This window comes from Cotesia typhae, unplaced genomic scaffold (genome assembly GCF_013202065.1).
Source record: "Cotesia typhae breed Kobodo isofemale line unplaced genomic scaffold, CoteBio_Ctyphae contig_4, whole genome shotgun sequence".
NCBI classification, from domain to species: Eukaryota; Metazoa; Arthropoda; class Insecta; order Hymenoptera; family Braconidae; genus Cotesia; species Cotesia typhae.
In genome coordinates, this window is record NW_027423748.1 from 5978327 (window position 1) to 5999884 (window position 21558).

Consider the following 21558-nt stretch of genomic DNA (forward strand, 5'->3'; position numbering starts at 1 on the left):
GGGAGAAGAAGAGAGCCAGTGGCAAGGGTAGCGTATCTTAGCGGGCTTTAAAATCTTATTGAAGATGCTGCTGCTGTCTGCAGAGAAACTTAAACTTGGTGGTAATATTAAATTTTTATTTCATTGGTAAAACGGTTTAAGCGATCAAAAGTGAAAATAATCGTGTTTCTTTGGCTTATTGCTCGATATGAGAATCCAAAGCCTCCGGGCAACACACACTGCAAATTGATTCCGATTATTTTTTAAGGTCCGTAATCGATCACGCCGTAAGTCGCTCAGTTTGCTCGAGATAAATGTCGAGTTTAGTTTTTATTTACTCGAATAAATAATCATTGTTTGTGGTGGATTTTGATCACTTGCCTAAACGATAAAAATTTAATCTTAAAATTCTTTTACTTAAAAATTTTGAATACTTTTTAATGGCGTGTGTGAAAAAAATTAAGACAGTTGCTGGATTGTTCTGGAAGAATCTCTAATTTATAACATCAATAAACCTTCTAGTGTTCGACTACTGAAATTATTTTAAGTATAGATATAATTTATAGTTAAAGAGTAAAAAGTCAAAAGTTGCAATCCAGAGAACCCGAAATTAATTTGTATAGTGTTGTTGACCCTTGATATGAAAGATAAAGAATTTTTTTTTGTTTTTATATATTTATTGTGTCCAGCCAATTATTTCTCGATTTACGAACTTGTTAAAATGTACAAGTTGATAAATTTTTTTTTGACAGAAGGATATCTGTTTTCATCATAATGAGCTTGAATTTTATTATGAAATAGGTTTCTATCGTATAATTTGAGAGATCGTAACCATAATTGATGCCTTTTATGTAAAAAATATGTATAAATGTGTTTAAGAAAAATTTCGCAGAAAAAAAAATATAATATTAAGTATTCTATGTCAATAATTAACACAGTGATAAAACAGATGATTACTTTTCTTCTCAAAAATATAAATTTTTACCTGTTTTTGCTTATGAACAATTCATCACACTGAGAAGAAATATTTCTTAAATATTAAAACATATTTTTTAAAAACTAAGAAATGATGTTTAAGAAATGATTTTTTAAATACTAAGAAATCTTCTTAAATGCTAAGAAATTCTTCTATCAGTGCATACTACACAGAAAAAAAAATTTACTTGAATCAATTAAATAATTTTGAAGAATTTCATCTTCTTGATTTGAGTAGAAAAATTGGTTTAAATAAATTTTACTTCATTCAAGAATTTTTCGTCTTGATCCAAGACAATGAAACTCATTAAAATTATTTTCTTGGTTTAAGAATTTTTCTCTTGATTCAAATTAATTTTTTTTTTGTATAGAAATGTCGAGTGCGCATTGCACGCTTCTGTCAAAGTGATTATTATCCACAATTTAACTAATCAAAATTTTTACAAATTTTATTCATTATTATCTAATCGTTACTGTGGTAATCGTTGCTATGGTAATCGTTGCTATGTTAACCGTTTCCATGGTAACTATTGCCTAAAGGGTTACCATAGCAACGAAAAAATACAATAATGTAAACGTCACTTTAATTTTTCAATAAGTGATAAATCAATTCAATTTTTAAATCCATAAAATGAGTCATTAATATATTTACATTTATAAAATTATTCTGATTTTTAATTCAAGTGTTTTGTTATTGTTTCAATTTACTGTTACTTGAAAATTAATAATGCATAAAAATCAGATTTTCATAAAATTTTATTAATATGTTTATTACTTAGTGGAGCATTTGTATGTATCTTAAATCTATAGATATCGAGGGTAAATGAAATTTTATGTAATAAAATTTGTTCCCACCAGTTAGGGAGAAATATTATATTATCTTGGTTTTGTATAGCTTCAAGCCGAAAGTGGCTATTAATTTTTTATCTTTAATCTGTACGCCCCTGGAAGAAAGAATGAGAATTCGAGAATAAATCTAAAGAAGTGAGATAATATACATTTTACTTTTTTTCAATACTGGAAAAAAAAAGTTGCAAGTACGAATTTTTTGGTAACTCATTTTTCATTATTTATATCCTCTACTTGAATTACATACTTGTCAGTGATATTAAATGAATCCACATTAAAAACTAATTGCCATTTTAGTTTTTTTTTTTTTCAAAAATAATATTGAAATCATTAACGTGTTTGTAGACATAAAATTATAGAGTTCAAGTGATATTTAACATTTTTATGAGAACACTGCACGCAATGAAATTTTTTTTTTTTAATTAAATAGCTCGCAAGTTATTTATGTCAAATAGATTTGCAAAGGATACTAAATGTTTACGCCGTAGTTCGTAAGGCTTGAGCTAAATAACTCCGGGCTATTTAACATAAAATAAAATAATTTTTTCTTCGCCTATTAATATTTATTCAATTCTTTAATTTACATTGAAATTTTGACAGTTCGTATTTAATTTTTTGCTGCGTAATTCTGGGCAATTTCTTTTGAATCTTTAAATATACATTATATATGTATTAAAAAAAATAAGCAACGTAATTTGCATTGCATCCATCGAGGACTTGCGCTCGATACTTTTCTTTTAAATTCACTTTTTTATTGCCCTTCTCCATTATATATACATTCATTTTGCATACACATTATTATTAAGTAATCCTTTGAACTTGTTAGAAGTTTAATCGATAGTTCGATGAACGAGAAATCGATATGACGCGACGAATATATGCATAATGATGCGTCTCAGAGCCAGGTTAGGAATTTTATCATCTTACAGCTGGAGTCTAGAAGTTAATATTTTTTTGTTAATTTTTATTTTGTGCGTTGTTTGCATACAATTTTTTACCGCTAAAACTTTGATTATAAATATTTTGCGTAACTGTAATAATATTTGGGAAAATGAAAATTCTATTAAAGGAAAGTTATATTGAGCTAAGAAATTTTTATTACCTCGAGAAAAATTCCTTCTCATTCCATTGCAACTTAGATCTTCCAAAAAATGTTCTTGGTTTGAAAAAACGTGTTTTTGGGTCGAGAATAGTTATTTACATCATTAGGCTGCAAAGGGACGATTTTCCGTACAACGTCGATGTTGCGATGTGAGTCTAAGGTTTGTGGAAATTTTTTTTTTCAATAAAAAATTATAAATTTTCAGTAAGTGAGAGTCTACATTTTTTCAATGTACCTTTTTTTACATTAATGACAAAAATTTATAAATATTTAAAGACAACTTCAGCAGCTGGTAAAAAATTTCATATACGAATAATTCTACAGTCAATTCACATGTGAATTATTTTGCTGTTATTATTATGTGTATAATAATAATGATGATGATTTAGACTGTTTTGTTTTAGTTGAAGTTTTGTGGAACAGTTTATAGAAGATTTATAACTTGAGGGAGAGGCCAGCCCGAATGGTTCGTGATCAAAGTTAAGGAGATCCAGTTCGATCTTACAGATGAACGAGCAGATGATGTTAAAGCTGGTTAGGATCGTTGGGGGCTTGTGCGCAGTTATTACAACGGGTCGGAGGTCGCGAGCTCGCATAAACCATTTGTGCTCGATCGACTGTCGATACCGATATTTCCCAGAGGATATTTCCCAGATCCACTATCAAGAGTCTTGATCTCCGACAGGACCTGCTCGGGTGGCACCACCCACATATATGCGCTCCGGATTAAATATCCGGAGATCAACAATATTATTTATTTTTTACTTATACCTATTTTTTATTCGACATCATTTCTTTTTTAATTTAATTTACAGTGTTTGAACTTTTGATTAGTAAGCATTTGAAAAGTTTTTAATTTGTTTGAATAAATTTAATCAAAAAAAAATTTGAAAAATTTTTTATGTTGTCTTTTATGTACGAGTATCTCAGAAACACAGCATTAACATTTCGTGTATAATTTTTTATTATTTTTCTCTGAAAACTACGTAAAAAAAAAAAAAGTTTGAAAATAACAAAACATTTCTGAATAGAAAATTGGTAGAAAAATTGAGAGTCAAAAACCGAAAGAAGAGCAATTTTTTTAATAATTTGATATTTTTTAAATGAGCCATAAAAAAATTTGCCCGGGTGGGTTTTATGATAAGTACTAAAAAAATTGAGAAAATCAAAAATCAAAATTTTTCAAACCGTCTGATTTGGCATGGACGCTCCATACAGCTTATATCACTGATAGAAGGATTTAGTTCGATTTAATAAAATTTAGTAATAGTTACTAAATCATTTATTAAAGCCCATTTATTTCCACCAAATAAATATTCAGTACCTACTACTAAATATTATTTAGTGGAAACAAATATTTATTTCCAAGTAATAAGGCTTTGCTTATATTAATATAATTTATTAAGAATAAGAAAATCAATTATTAAACTGAAACAAATAACATTGATGCGAAAAATAATAAGACGATTTTTTTTTCTATGGATCGAATCCAACAATCGATTAGATATTGAATTTAATTAATAACACATCAATTAATTAAAAAAGTCAGAGTGAATTTAGAAACGTCGAAAATAATTGTTTGTAGAGATAAAACAGTGAATTTCCCTTTTTAGACGCATTTATTCTATTAAAAGTAATGAAATTTACCCACACATGTGAACACCACACAACACACATGCCTGTATAATACGCCATATTAATCATATCGGTGTTCAGTAAAGGGAATGTTCATACAAGCATACAATGAGTTGCTGGTTGTAATTTACGTCCGGGTTAGAGCGATTGCCAGCGAAGTATACAGCATCGAGAGTTTACGCGGGCCGTGTTGTGACGCCACGACAAAGGCCCATTGTGCTCAAGGCATAACCGCGCAATAATATTATTAGCCATATATATTGTACATGTATTTCACATAATACGCTTGTTCTTATTGCCCGAAGCGACGGTAAACACACACATATGTGTACATGGACACACGTGAAACACAAGAGACACGGGTAGAGACAAGAGACAAGAGACTAGAGATTAGAGAGAGTGAGAAGGGCTTTAAAGCACTATTCTCTACAAGAGCTACGAGCATATCTTTGTTAAGGACTCAATTACCTTGGCTCCTCATCTGCTGGCATTCTGTAGTACCCTCGTGTATCTTCATCTCTCTGATGATGCTTTTGATGAAGAAATAGAAAAAATTACAAATTGTTTAACCAGCCTTTCCTATTGTTCAGTTTACACTTTACTAAATTGCTTTATTGTTGTTATATCATTTTCAAAAATTAATTAAGGAGTTATAAGACAAAAGGGAAAGCGAAATCGAATAAAAATTTGGAAATAAAAAAATTAAAATAACTTTTCAATAAATATTTTTAAAATTTTCTGTGAGATTTTACGATAAAAAAAATATTAAAGTTCAATCATTAATTTATTCTGGTGACTCAAGTATATACACAAACTTGTATGAAATTAAAAAAAAAAAATGAAATATTATTTACAAATTAAAATGTTGTTGGTAATAATGTGATCACAAGTATGGCGACATTTTGATGACTCAATGCATTTGAATAAGCAATAATTGATAAAGTCGTAAAACAAGTTTTAAATAATTATTTAATTAAAAATTGACGTTAAAATATTATTTTCTTAATGCCTCTTTAAAATGGTGTTATTAAGTTGATACATAATACTTTAAATTAGCTTATTATCAGCAAAAACACTTGCAAGTGTTTAAGTTAAAGTTTACTATAACTCGGAATGAAATTATTTTATCTGACGTTTTAAATACTAAAAAATTGTTTGTTAAAGTTGTAGACTTTTTTACAGAATTATGTTGTTCTATTTTATAGAAAATTTTCCATGATTCTTTATAAAGAAAATTCTAATTATATCCAAGCTTATTTAATGGTTGATCATTATGATTATGGTAATTAATGTTAATTAATTGAAGAGATTCAATTCAAAATATTAATTGGTTTAATCGTAATGTATATCTGAAAATGCTTCGCCGAATCATGCTTAGATAAAAATGTCGAGAATTAATAAGAAGCTTATTGATTACGTATTATGACGGCGAATACAAAGACATTTTGATTAACCAACCTTATTTATTTGTTGATAGCTGATAACACAAAAAGTGACTTTTTGTCTCATGAGATTAATAATTTGATGTTAGCAATACAAAAATAATAAATGATACTTAAAATGAAAGCAGATTTAATCGTTAATCAACTCATTGGTATCAAAATAAAAACATTTAATTTAATAAAAAAGTAAACAGAAAATTTTATTTTTTTGTTCAGGTAAAAAAAGTTCATTTTTTTATAAATATAATTTTTAATAATTAAATAGATGCGAAATCTTGTAAAAATTGTAATAAAAGAAGTTGTACAAAATTAGAACTGAACAACTCAGAGATTATTTTAAAAATAATTTCAGGAACTGAATATTATTATTTCTGTTTGTGTGTTTAAAATGAAATTCAATACTTTAACAGTAGCGTTAAAACTAAAATACCACACAAAAAGAAAGAAAGTCTTGAGTCAAGCGTAAATTTTCTTAAATCAAGAAAATCTTAAGGAAGATTGGAAATTTCTTGAAAGTGAAAACTTTTACGAAATATTTTTCAAAAGTTTCGTCATTAGGACAAATGCAAAGGTTAAATTTCTCTGAAATCTACTAAATATACCAAAAACTCAAATTTATCAACAATTTTTAACTACTAAATTTACCGCTTTGCAAGTGAAAACGTTGGACTACCGTTTGCCACCTATCGGCCACCGTAGAAGTATTTACCTGATGTATTTCCAAAGTTTACAAAAATTTGAAGGTGTTCTTTGTTGTTTTTCTACTTATTTGAATAATTTTAAGAATAAAATGATTGAAAAATGTAATAGGAATCCTGAAAAATGACAGGCTTAAAAAATTAAATTCTAAAATTTACCCTTAAATTTCAAAATTATCGTACTGGGAATGAAGGAAGTAAATAATAAGACAATTCAAAGCACTTATTTTTTAAATTTTCGTTTAATTTTTTTTTAGAATAAATTAATATATTTATAACGGATATAGTGGTAAATAATATCTGTTTTAATGTCCTCAATTTTCTATGGCATCTTCTGAATTAAATGTCAAAAAATTTATTTTACAATTGTCTTCGTATATATAATTATAAAATCAACACATTTCACTGTTTTATTTATTAATATAATAATCAATATCATTAGTACAATTATTATCTATTTTTGTTCAAATCACTCTTACTAACGATCGAAATCAACAACTTCGTTAAAACGTTCGAAAACAGGCTTCATGTGTCTCGTGTTCTATTGCTTTAAATAATGATGCCTCGCATTGTTATATAAATCCATGTACTAAATACATGAATACTTTTATTTCATTACGAAAATTAAATTAAATTACTATTTACATTATAAATACAATTTCTCGTCGTTTGTTATTATCTCTGACGTTCACTATAATTATTATTTTTTTTATTAATATTAATTTTAATATTATTATAATTATTAATTTAATTTATAATAATTATATCATATATTTATCATTTATATATATATATATATATATATATATATATATATATATATATATATATATATATATATATATATATATATATATATATATATATATATATATATATATATATATTTATAATTATATTCGAAGATTTAAATCTTGTAATCCATAAATTTATTTTAATTAAATAATAAACTCTTGACTCATTCATTCCTTCTATATTATTGCACACTTACATGTCGATAAAACAATAACTAGTTGACTACTTGGTTTATATGAAAACTAAGACTCATTGGTTTCATTCATAAATACATTTTTTTATTTAATTCTCAGATATGTCAATTTGATAATATTTATTTTTTTTTCTTTAATTTTAATTACACGGGAAAAATAGTTCTGTTATATTTACATCTTGTCCAATTTACATACTCGAATTTTGCTTCATAAAGCAATAATTTACTTTAAATCAATTTTTAGGACAGAAATAAGATGAAAATTTTGTGCAATTTCTGGTTATGTAAGCAATTCTGTAAAATATTTTATCCTATCACTTTTTAAAGCGTTTATTTAATCCCTATAAGTCTTTTTAGATCGGAAAAATTTATTATTAATTGACAGTAAAAAACTTTCCTTTTTAGTTAAGTATCTTACGCAAATTTAAAATTAACATTTTGACTGTTTCATCAGTTTAAAATTCTATGCAATTTTTTGGTAATCGAAAAAATAGGCCGGAAAAAATTTTAGTTATAAAAAATTTATGTTGTTTCATTAAAATTATTATAAAATATCACACCTACAATTTTCCTGAAAAACAAGCACCCCCAAAATGATTGCTCCATTTTTTGTTGCAAAAGAAAATATTATTATTGTTATAATTTGTATTTTATAATAATTTTAATGAAATAATGTGAATTTTTCATAACTTTAAAATTTTTTCCGGGTCTATTTTTTCCGAGATTCGCAATTTTTGAACAACAAATTCTTTAGATAAAAAAGTATATTTTCACAAATTTTTACGAATATGTACTCTAGTGTCACGAGCATAAATTCTTAATAGAAGTATTGTTTTTCTCAGTAAAAAAAAAAATTAACTTAAATCAAGAAAATAATTTTAAAGAAGTCGATAGTTTTGATTTTAGCAGAAAAATTCTTAATTGAATAAATCTTTCGTCTCGATTAAAGACAATGAAAGTCTTCAAAGTTATTTTCTTGATTAAAGCATTTTTTTCTTGATTAAAATTCTTTTTTTTTTTTTTTTTTTTTTTTTCAGTTTATGCAGTGTATTACTCTTGTAACTAAACTCGGTATTAATCTGAGCAAAATAAAGATTTTATACTTTGTATTTTGATAAGAAAAATATTTTTGTTTTTTTTTTTTTTTATTTTTTCTCAGTGTGTATATTAGTTTTCCCAAAAAAATTCAGAACTACTAATCCCACGTAGTTGATTTTCATATAAACCATCAACTAGCAAAGTCCAAAAGAATTAAAAACTAATAATAATAATAATTATTCAGTCTCCAATCTTTGTCGTTGATCACTTGTTTATTTATACGTTAAAGTTAATTATATACAACTTGAAGGAAGGGGACTACGTCGTTGAGGGTGAGGTTGTGAGAGACACGGCCGGGGAAGTCGGGGAGGTTGACTGTCTGCCATTCGACAAAGTTGAAGAAGGAGTTGAGGAGCGATTCTGGGGAGAAGTGCTTGACCGTAAATTATTATTATTACCAAGTAGGCTGTCTATAGAAAAGGGATTCAATCTCCGTCGTTCGTCGCGACCCTTGACCGAGAGATCAATGCTGCCGCTCTGGACTTCGTCGTCGTTGGTAACATCCACGACTTGGCCCCTTAACAAGCTGAGACACCCGCGAGGGCTATCCGTGGAACGGTGCAGACCATTGGCGCTCAAGCTGACCAATTCCCTCCGTCGCTCGAGAAGACTCAAGCCCCAGTGACGGATTCCCTGCTGATGATTCAAGTCCAGATTTAGATTGAGATTAAGTGCTCCATTAGACCGCTGATGCTCGTTTAATGAATGTGTCGTTGCCGTTGTTATTCTCATTACTGATGGGTCGTTCTGGTCACTCAGCCTCGGATAGCTCTCCCCATCAATCGAGCCGTCTGCCGCCGAGTCCATCCGCTCGCTCTCGGTGTCGCTGCATGAATCTAATCCACCGACAACGTCGATCTCTTCATTAGCGTCATTCCCTGAGCCTGATACACTGCTACCGTCGTTTAAACTGCCCAAGTGACTAAATGAACCGCTCAAATGTCCACTTAGAGGATTTCCACTGGCGTTCGCTGCACTTCGGGATTCCCATTCGGCTCTCAAGGTCGTTAAGTCCACTGTGATACCCTGGATTTGTTAGAGAAACAGATAAAATTATTTTTTTGTTAATTTTTACTAGTTTATTTTTTGAATTTTTTATGAACTTAACAGCTGTGTTTTTATGTAGAGCGGAGAAAAAGATATCTTAGCTTTAGAAAAATATTGTTATTTACAAACTAAAAAATTATGCGTCAAAATTTTTTGACGCACACGGAAAGAATAAGATGACACTGGATATCATCCTAAATTATACTCAGTGACATCTGTGGTGAAAAAAATTTTCAGATAGTAGCTAGTATAATCCAGATTATACTGGGTGATATCTGGATTATACTCATTGTAATCTGGATTATATTAGCTACTATCTGAAATTTTTTTTTATCCAATATAATCTGGGATGATTTAAATATTTACCGCGTTCAGTTTTCTCTCAACTTGTCAAGTTATTAACTTCGAAAAATTTTAATTTTTTTTATCGCATACACTCTAAAATGTCAACAACTATTGTGTAATTAATGGATGGCAAAAAATTTCTGTAGATTAAAAGATCCCTGTTAACATCAATTACAACAGTTTTAAATATTCAATTATGTAAAATAAATATTAGCTCGAGTTTTTTCAAATTTTAATCAATAATTAAGCTGCATTGATATTCATAATTAAATAGCAATAAATAGCGTTACCATCAATCTAGTTCAATGTAAAACATCAAATGTGCAACTGATCAATCATTTATTTGTTATTATTTATTTATTTATGCAAACAATTATTTTATTAGCATACTTGCAATTAATTATTATTTCCAACTATGTAATTATTGATTAATGATTACTTCATTTTAATTTCATGTGGCCTACTAAGTATTTACCGGGGATAATTTAAAAACCAATTAATTCTTAAAATGTATTAATTACTAAAAGTTGATTTGTCATTGCATAATTCAAAATAAATTAATAAATAAGAGAATTCGCTGTCAAAATTTTTTTTAAAACAATTAAAGCGTAATTTCTATTTCACGATTAAACAGAAATTTCCATTTTTTTGCTCTGTCAAATCATAATTTTTTTCATCATAATCATCATAAAAATGATAAAAAAAAAAAAAACGGGAATAAATGTCTGACAAATGAAAAAGTTTAAAATCTAGAAAAGTTTTAAGACGTACCTTGGCGGCGAGTTTTCGCTGCTGACGTTCGAGAGTCTTTAGAAGTTTCTTTTGTCGCCTCTCGCGTTCTTTTCTTCTCAACTCTTCCGGGGGGATCGGTTCACCACTACAACTCTGTGGGTGTGCATTGTGCGCCGGCCTGCCAGGTCCTTTTTTCGTGTGCTCCTTTTTCCTCCACTTGGCGCGCCGGTTTTGAAACCATACCTAAAACAATATTAATAACGACTACCATCAGTACAATGACAACAATAATATTAAAAAATCGAGAGTTAATTGATGAGAAAAGAAGCTTTGCCATTTTTTGGCCATAATAACCTCAATCAATTAAGTTATCGCCAAATTTTCTTAATTTCATTTTTTTTCTTGGCTTTTAATGTTTGATTATTTATTTTGCAGTTTGAAAATTACTAAATGAATAATAGACTCATTTTTTATTGATAATTTTCGATAGTGCTAAAAATTTCCAATAGATGGCGTATGATCGTTGAATCGTTTCGTTACAAGAAAGTTAAATTTGAAGCATAATTAATTCCTAAACTAAAAATCATTTTTTGATTTTCATGAAGAGCTTATCTGACATGAATTTTTAATTAAATGAATTAAAAATATAATTTGTTTGATAAAAAGTTAACTGAAGTATTCATAACTAAAAAAAATAAAAATTATAATGAACATTATTTTTTTCATTTTTATATTTAGCCACATCAGGCCACATATAACCATATCAGGATATTTTTTAGAAAGCAAGGATTATTTTGTGTGTAAGTATTTTGATACTGGGCGTGAAAAATTTACTCTCTATTGAGTGAAATAAAAGGTGAGGAAATAGTTATAGAAAATAAAATAAAATTAAGACATTACTTCTAACTAAGAGAGGGTTGCTTGTCCATGTAGTCGACGCTTAATGTATAATATAAGTAAGTACCAGCAGCGCAAGTCTCACGCGAAGTCCCGATCGATACACTACGTCTCCTCAACACTCCTTATCCGTGTTCATTTTTATTTCTCAAAACTTAAAACTATCCCTTATATGTCTATACATACATATCTAAAACCATTTAATTTCGTACTGACTAATAGGAGCTGCTGGTTTATTCCTTAAACACTATCACCACTGACTGGACATCTAAATTAACGCTCGCTACTCACGATTTATTGTACAATCAACCCGACTCTATTATGCAGGATATCTCCGCTAAAGATCAGTCCATCTGGTTGGTATCTAATCTAGATGCCGTTGATCGAGATAGCGCTGCGAAGAAAAGACATACGGCTACATGTCACCACTCGTGACAAACAAATCGCCGTGCTCATGATCGTCCCTGTATTTTAGTGTAGTACTACTTGTCAGTCAAGTAATCTATTCATTCTACTATATTTAACCCCTTCATTCATTCAGAAGAACGTTTTGACAATCTGACTTGTCATATTATGGACATTATCCTTCACTTATGAGGTGGCAAAAAATTTTAAGGTTTTTTTACCACTCGCAAAGTTTACTATGTACAACTAGAAATTGTTGAAAATTTTTTGTAATCAACATGCATCAAAAGATTAATTAGTTTCCCATACAAAGTTCGAAAACCGGCCCTCGGATGGCCCATCGACGGGCGAAGGATACTGGTTGACGGCCGATCATTGGCGACTTTTAATGGCCCACGGACGGCTGAATGTCCAAATGATAACAACGGCCCATTAACGGCAGTTGATTATCGGCCGATTGTAAAAAAAGTTATCGGGCCGTTAATGGCTGATCATCGGCTGAGTATGTTAAAATAAAAAAAAAAAAATTAAAAATTTAGCCGATATGCCGTAGAATTTTTGATTCCTATAGTCGTATTGGCGTTATGAAGTCAAGTAGTAGAAGATGTAGCACAGGAGCATCGATCCTAGTCGGATATTCTGAAAAAATTTTGAAGGTTAAGTGGAAGTGGAAATCGAACCTGGTTCGTCTGCGTGAAAGTCTCAATCATTACCGGCTGCGCTGCATGCTGGAATCTAACTGAAAAATTCTACTTAGCTATTTGAATTATTGAAATATATTTTATTACTGCATATACAGATTATGAAATTTATTAGTACTCAATTTTGTCGATTTTTGTATAAAGTTTTTAAATGTCTGAAGACGATTATTTTTTTATTCTAAATTTAATTTGCACCAAACCTATTTAGGCTAATCCCTTATTAGAAAAAGAGATTCAAAAAGATTACCTCAATGTAAAGTGTATATCTATGTAGTAGTAAAAATCAAATCTTTTTCAATTTTTTCAAACAATTTTAATCTTTTTAAATCTCTTTTTCTAATAAGGGATAGTTGATCCTTCCAATAGTTATATGTTTGTTTAAAAAATTATGCCATTCTTTTCTCAAGTCAAACTTCAAAATCACATTTAAAATTTTTATTGTCTTGTTTTATTTACTCATTATTTTTGTTTAGATTTACGATAATCTTGTATAAAAGTTTATATATTTTTTTTATTTATTTATATAAGTTTATATATAACTTCTATTTGTATCAATAATAATCTTAAATAAACATTACAATATCTTTTTCATTTTTAAATATTATACTTCGCGTAATGCATCTCCGAAAACCCAAATTTGTGTTATTATAAAATAACAAATTGGCCAAGAACAGCCAGACTTTGGGCGATAAATGGATATTAATTGCAAAACATTAATGTCCGCAATAGACGGCGACCAGCGTTTAACCAAGTATGGCCCGTTGACATATCCCTATAACTGGCCAATCGTTGGCTGCCAGATATCGGCCGATGGTTGGGATTGTTTCCATTAACGGCAACTTTGTATGGGTTATTATTTTTTTTTTTTTTTTTTTTTCAATAAATTTGCAGTCTTTTGTACACTAATAGAAAAGTAATCTTGATCTAAGAAACAAAATTATTTTGAAATCTCGTTACGAGAATTTCTTTACTTGAATTTTGACTTCTTGGCTTAGAAAATTCATATCTTCGGTCAGTAATTATTGTGACGATTTATACCATATTATTTTCAGTCGATATATATAAAATAGAAATTTTTTAATTTCAAAATTTTTAATACTTCAACCTAGGAAGATAATTATAATGTTAAATATTTTTTTTTGAGCATTTACATTGTTTTTTATGAGGTTTATAAAAAATAGATATAAAAAAAAATTTTTTTTTTGGTAAGTATAGCTTTGCTTCAAGAACTAATTTTTCAATCCAAAACACTGAGAAAGATTGAAAAAAAAACTCAGAGTTTTTATTTCTAGATATTCTGAAAAGTAATCAAAACTTTTCTAATATAATGATACAAGAAGTATCAGAAATCCGAGAATTTGTTTATTATATCGAGATTTTTGAAACAAGTCGGTAAAGTCTGTTACAAACGATTCCGTGTATTTTATTAAAAGATAGAAATTCATCAGCGAAGTGCAGTTGCATTTTGTTTAAAAACATTATTAAATGATGCGCGAGAATAAAATTCTTCTGAATAACTTACATATCGTCTAAAAATTTGATTTTCTTGATTTGCATGTGAATTTCTTCAATTAATTCGAACTGAATATAAAAAAACAAGACTAAAAATTTCAAAAAAATATTTTTCTTGAGCCAAGCATTTTTTTTTTCTATATAAATTCTGCCATAATTTTACCAAGTAAATAAATAGTAAATATTTATAGAGCAGATTTTTCTTTTTTTTTCTTTGAGTCCTCAAAGCGTGTCTAATAATATGAACACACGGCGATTGGACTCAGGCCATACGTCTTGTTAAAGCAATAACAAAATAATATGTGTGCTGAACTAGTACTACTAATACTAACATTTAGACTGATAATGTTAAGTTTATCGTATCGTGGGTTGATGTATGTTTAATGAAATAAAACCTCACCCGGCCGGCCGTGAAATTGAGGGTCGCCCTGCATCCTGTACTGTTTCTACACATGAATATATTTTGATCTCTGTCTAAAATTTGCCTTAATGTCATCGTCCATCGTATTCTTGTATTTTGTTTTAAACTTCAACTCACAACCAATCAAAAAAGTCAATGCTTATGAAGAATGCAAAATGGAGTAGAGAATATATAGAGTTTATATAGTTATTATTATTACTTGTCTTACGGGAAAGAAAGAGTTTAAAGCAAATAGGTAGGGTTATAGAGTTATTTCGTCTAATAGTACACCCATTATTGCAATTATAGGATGTATATACCGATAGTTAAATTGTTGAGTTTATAATGCAGTTAAACTGTAATAAATAGTACGAGTAAAGATAAAATTTTACTTTTTATTTTTTTTAATAACAGTAAAAAATTTTCCGATATGTCCTGATATGTTCATGTATGACCTGAACTGAATTTTCTGGAACAAGAGGCTGAATTTTTTCAAAACAAGAAGATTTTCGTGACCTAAAAAAATTTTTTTGGATCAAGATACGTATTTATTAAAGCACGAAAATTAATTTTGTTGGAATAAGTTAAATATCTTGTGTCAAAAAAAAAATTTTTTTTTCGCTCAAGAAAATAATTAGGAAGAAAAATATTTTCTTGGATCAAGTGAAAGAATCCAAAAGACAAACACAAGAAATTTAATTTTTTATAAAAAAGGCCCTTCAAACCGAACCGCTAAGATTGATTCTTCTCGAGATATAGAACGATAACATTTCTGTAATATAAAAAATTTGACTTGATAATTTTGAAAAAGTTTCGTTTCATATTTAGCCAGATAGAAAAATTAGCCATATCACAAAAATTTTTCCCGGATATTTGAAGTTGAAAGCTGAATTACACTTGAATTAAAGTTGGTACTTGAGGGTAATTTGATCGAACGTATCAACCAGAAAATCAGCGATGTGTAATTGCGGTTGTTCTGAAATGCAAGTAGAAAAAATAGTATTGTTACGAAAAGGGGCCGAATAAAAGTGAAGGTCTCTATCGAATTTATTCGATCCGGAGTATAGTGAGTGTATGTATGTTATCATGGCAGGATCAAACCCGGATGGACCTTTTCCACTCGAACACCCTCGGAACCTCGGACACATTTGGTATTTGGTTTTTCCGAGGTATATATGACGGAGTACAGAAGTCTCGAGCCACTTGAGCCACCCGTCGAGCAGATGGACCAACTACCCCCAGGAGAGAATGAGCAATGAGCAATGGAGATAGCCCGAAAAATCGGGACCCACCTCGAGGTTAAGGGTCGAACGGCCAAAGTTACCCCTAAGTCTGTTCGTATCTCTAGCATCAATCTGTGCTATAGAGTTAGTTTCAGTTTAGTTTTATTGTATAGTCTTTTAGTTTTGAACACTATAATCGAGTCCCGAATAAAATCATCAGTTATCGCGTATCGCATCGACCCATCTCGCTTTTCTCTATGTCTATTTTGTGTGAGCTGAATCTTTTACTTGTTATTAATGAGCATTAAATGTCTATTCATCTTCTGGGTGTCAAAATATTGACGGGTATTTAAATTAAAGATGGCATTTTTTATTGTTTTATTTACGACTGCGTCGCTATATCAATAGAAGTACAAAAGTAACTTTATCTATTTTTTATCATAAAATTAAAAAAATTTATTTATTCCTATTTTTTAATTTTTTTTTATTTTAGCGGATCTAAAATTCAGATTTAAAAAATTATGAAGAATAAGTTCTTTAATTTAAAAGTTGAAAAAAAATTCTTTTGTTCTGTTCTCAATTGCACGCCTCATAAGCGGACTCTTAATATCAAATATAATCCAGATTAGACTAAATTATTTCTGTATTATACTCAGTGTAATCTCCGATTTGATCAAGTAATTTTTCTGGTTGTATCGCGTAAGATTACACTGGATATAATCCGAAAAAATATCCCGTATAATTTGAATTATACTCAGTAGAATCTTGGATTATATAGTTTTCTCGAAAATTGTGATGTTCAATTTTTTTCTTTTTTAATTTCTAAATTTTTTTGAAAATTTGTGAAAATTGCGATAATCAATCTTTTTTTAAATAATTCATTTTTTTATGTATTTTTCAAAAAAAAAAAATATATCAATAAAATCAAATAGAAATTTCGTAGATTCGTATCGAAGATTACACTGAGTATAATAAAAAAATAATTTAGTCTAATCTGGATTATATTTGATATTATCTGAAATTTTTTTTCACCACAGATAATACTGAGTAACATATAGGAGGATATGCAATGTAATTTTGTTCTTTTTGTGTACATTTGTACAAAAATTCTTCAGTTTGATTTTCATTGAAAATTAAGTTCCGCATGACCGGTGAACATACAAGTAACTAAAATTTTTATGACGGAACGTTATTACGCAGTTGAAAGTTTTTAAATTTAAAGTTTATACATTTTAAGTAGCATTTCATGAATTCCAAGTTCTGCTATGATAAGCTAAAGCTAATCCAACATTTTTATGTTTAATGCCTCAGTTAGTATGAGTACCAACTACAATAAATAAAATTTATTATTGCGGTGGAAAAATAGCCCTCCGCTATTTCATTTTCACTTGCAGTCCTGATGAGAAAATATCACGTCAAGTACCGCGTTTCCTATCTGTCATAACAATTTTATTTCCGAAATTATTCAGATAAATTTTCATTCCCATTCCGAATAAATCTTTTAACAATTAAAATACAATTTACAATCTTGTTAAACGAAATTTTACACATAGCTGTTTGGTAATTGAATGCAGAAAACATTGTAATAACGATAAATAAATCTTAAAGCGTGAAAGGTAACGTTAAAGTAGCACCTATCAGCTATTACATATTACCTATTACCCAGTTTTTACCTTACGCTTATAATGCACAGATAATTTTTATTAATTTAACGACATAATTGTTTTGTTTTTGTTTGAATCTTGTTCACAGTAGTTACAAATGAAGTGGAAAAAAAGCTTAAGTAACCGTACTATATGTAAATACTTACAGCAACTCTACTCTCCTTCAAGTCGAGTCTAACAGCCAACGCTTCACGCATAAAAACGTCTGGATAATGGCTCGACAAGAATGCACGTTCGAGTTCTTCCAGTTGCCAACTATTGAAATTTGTTCGACTCCTCCTTCTTTTGCTTCCACCCTCATCGGACTCGGCATCACATCCTTCAATAAAAATAACAAAATAAATTAATTTATTTTACTTAAAAAAAAAATAAAAAACCTAAAATAAATAGTTTTTTTTTTCCATAAAAGAATTTTGTTCCATAAAAGAATTAAATTAATTTTATTAGCTATTTTTAATAGGCTTGGGCCCATAGCCTGTTGGATTTTATCCAAAAACACACTATAAGTGTATGATAATGGAGAATAAGCTCATTGATGAGCTCAGAATATTCAATATTGTAAAGTAGGGTTAAAATTGTTTTTAAGTTTAATAACATGCTTTAGAAAATAAATTAAAGAATTCAAGAAATTTTTATTATCACAATTTCAAAATAAGGTTACATTACAATAATTAAAAAATGAACTAACGCACGATTCTAAAGAAAAATAAATTAAATCTGAAATTTTCAAGTACTTAGGGATAAGCATACTCAGCATATTACTGATCAAATGTAACTAAAATAAAAATTAACTATCAACTATTAACTTTGACATAAAAATTAAGTTAATTTAATAGAAAAAAATCTTAGCCCAAGAAAATGTTACTGGTTTGAGCAAAATTAATTTTTCGACCGAAGGTCGTGTTGAAAGTTTCTGAAAGATGGCGCATGATCGCTGAATCGTCTCATGATAAGAGAGCTGATTTTAAGGTCTTAAAATTACGAAATAAAAATCATTTTCTACTCTTTTACGGAGCTTATGTGATATTCATTGTAAGTTTAATAATGTAATTAATGGAATAAATAAATTCAATCAAACAAATTACAATGTAATAAATAAAAAATTAAAAAACTATTTTCTTATTCTCATATAGCTTGATATGGCCATATATGACCAGATCAGACTTTATCTGACCATATCATAAAATTTTTTCCCGGTTAAAAAAAAATTTCTAACTCAATTCAAGAAATTCTTGAAAACAATTTTCTCAGGTCTATTTTTTTTTCATTGACTCAAGATTAATTCTTCCTTCAATATAACTTTTATAAAAACTTCAATTACAATTCATTAAAATTTACAATGGAAACTTTCCGAGATAATCTTAAGTTATAATTAGTTGGATAGCTAGTTAAATTGCTTAATTAAAATCAATATCACTATCAGAAAACAAATAATAGAAAATTGATAATGATTATTAAAGTAGAACAAGACAAAGGATTTTAGTGAATCGGCGGAGTTTCATTAAGAATTAATGTGTAATAAAACCTGACCCTGGGATTAGATAACCGACAAAACGATATAATATGTAACAATTGAAAAAATAACAAACCTCACTTTTCTATCTCGTATGCATATGTAGATGATTTATATCTATACTTATATGAAGATGAAGATACATGTATTATACTTATTTTATATTGAATAAACATGGAATTTCATGATTTTATGAATACGATCAACTTGGGTCCAGAAAAGAGGCATTATCAATGTCGGGGGATCTCAGAAAGGACGATTGTTTTGCTCTCATATGTATGCTAATGCCGGCACGGGGAATTGAATAAAAGATTGAGAATTATGATTGACCCCCAGCTTCCAATGGACTTATATCTTTTATTTTCCCTCTCCGGTTATTTTATTATTCTTATTGGCGCTTCTGGCTATTAAATAAAAATCTAACAAAAAAATCAACCATTAAATATCAAATCAACATAATTTTGAGTACTATAGGGTATTAACGTTGAGAGGCAAAGTTGTTACAAGGGATAGAGTTATCAATTTTATCATTCATTTTTATTGCTCCTGTTAATCAGTCTTTTTATATTTTAATTCATAGCTGATATAATTATTTCTTGTTTCCCTCTGACGATTCCACTGAGTGCAAACAGTGATTAAAAATTTAATTTAAAGAATCTTTAGTCAAAAAATTATTTTTTAGAATTTTTTGTCTTGAATCAAACTGAAATTTTGTTTAAAATAATTTTTTTTTTATCAAATTTTTTACCGTTAAAAAAAGTTCATTTTTTTTCAGTGAAGAAAAAATTTATTGCAGTTACAAGATTAAAATTTTTTTAATTAATTTCAGCATAAAAATAAATGTAAATTTAAATATAAAATATGAAAAAAAAAATTCACGTTTTTTTGTCCATAAATTTGTTTTTATTTAAATTTTTGATTTAATAACAGCAATAAAATAAACAAGAAAATTTCCATTTTGTTTTATTTAAAAAATTGCCACTTTATGAAACAATTTTATTTATTCATGCTCTAAATATTAACTCTGCAAAAACGTTAAATTGTACAGTTTTTATAGCAGTAGAAAATTGTTATAATTATAAATAATTGGAATAGCTGAGTCTTTAAATTATTTAAATCGTTGATACTAGCCATTTGTAAGTCGTCGATAGTTACTTAAATTACAGATAATAGCAATGCGGTTAATGGTTAACGAAATTAAATTTTTAAACAATTACTTCTTTTTTTTATTCGTTGTCATATGAATGTACAAACAATAACAGCAATCGAATAACAACCGGAAAATCTTTTATTGAGATTAAATGGAGATAGCGACGGCGACACGAAAATATGCGCGATATTTATCGCGCAGAACGAGTAAGCGTAGTAGATACATAATAAAATTGTACATTTTTCGTTTTATATATACGTGATACGCAGATAAAATAACAATAAGAATGTCATGGAAGTTGAGTTATTATTTAACTTTGGCAATATTATAGATCATGGAAACTCAATTTCATTTGCTATTTTCTCCAATCAAATAAATTAGTTATTTCTTTTAGTAGTACATAACATCCTTTTTGTTCTTTTAATAATATGACACATTCAGTTATATTATATGTTAAATGTTAAAGAGCTGACACGTATCTTTGATAATGAATTAATTATATTATTTGTTCTGTTTACCGTTGTAATTGTGGAGTTATTATTTCTCATTTAATTATGTTGTTATTTACAATTAATAACTTATTCATTAAAATAATGTACAGATGTGCTAATTTAATAAAGCGTGAAAAATTAAATTATTATTTACAAAAATAATGCTCTCTTATAAACTGCTCGGCAGCAGAAAAATATTTTTTTATATGATCTTATGTGAGTTTTAAGTATGTACAATTGAAAACAAATTCAATTTTCTTCATAAATATGATCCTGCACGAATATACATGATCTATATGTTCAAACATGTATCAAAAACAATCATATCTGAAGTTGTATGGAATTTATATATGTATCAATGCCGATGGTTCATATGTGATTACATCTGAACGTACATTACTATTTATGAGTAGAAAGTCGAGAAAAAAAACTACTGAATACAAATAGTTTTTCCGAATGATATTACGTGTTTTCTATAAATCATACACAACCATATAAAATCATAAATAGTTTCATGTAAATTTTCCATTTTTCATTTAGAATGATTTATTGGTAAATCACATCTGAACATAAACGATTTTATATAAATTGGGCATGAGTAAAAACATCGCTTTTTATAAATGAATTCATTCGTTTGAACACATATTATTTGTATGAGAATCATACATAATTCATGCATAAGTCATATATGACCAAATATTATTTTTCATGA

General features: G+C 28.3%; 1 protein-coding gene across 1 annotated transcript in view; it reads right to left on the reverse strand.

Moving 5' to 3' along the window:
* Positions 1-7629: 7629 nt before the first annotated feature.
* The window catches only part of LOC141527144 (uncharacterized), a 34225-nt gene continuing 20296 nt past the window's right edge, over positions 7630-21558 (reverse strand). The window contains exons 2-4 of the mRNA XM_074242463.1: positions 17839-18011; positions 10930-11133; positions 7630-9792 (exon numbers count right to left, since the gene is read on the reverse strand). Coding sequence (XP_074098564.1) covers positions 9025-9792; positions 10930-11133; positions 17839-18011 — 1145 coding nt within the window. The 3' untranslated portion in view covers positions 7630-9024. The remainder of the gene's footprint in view (positions 9793-10929; positions 11134-17838; positions 18012-21558) is intronic.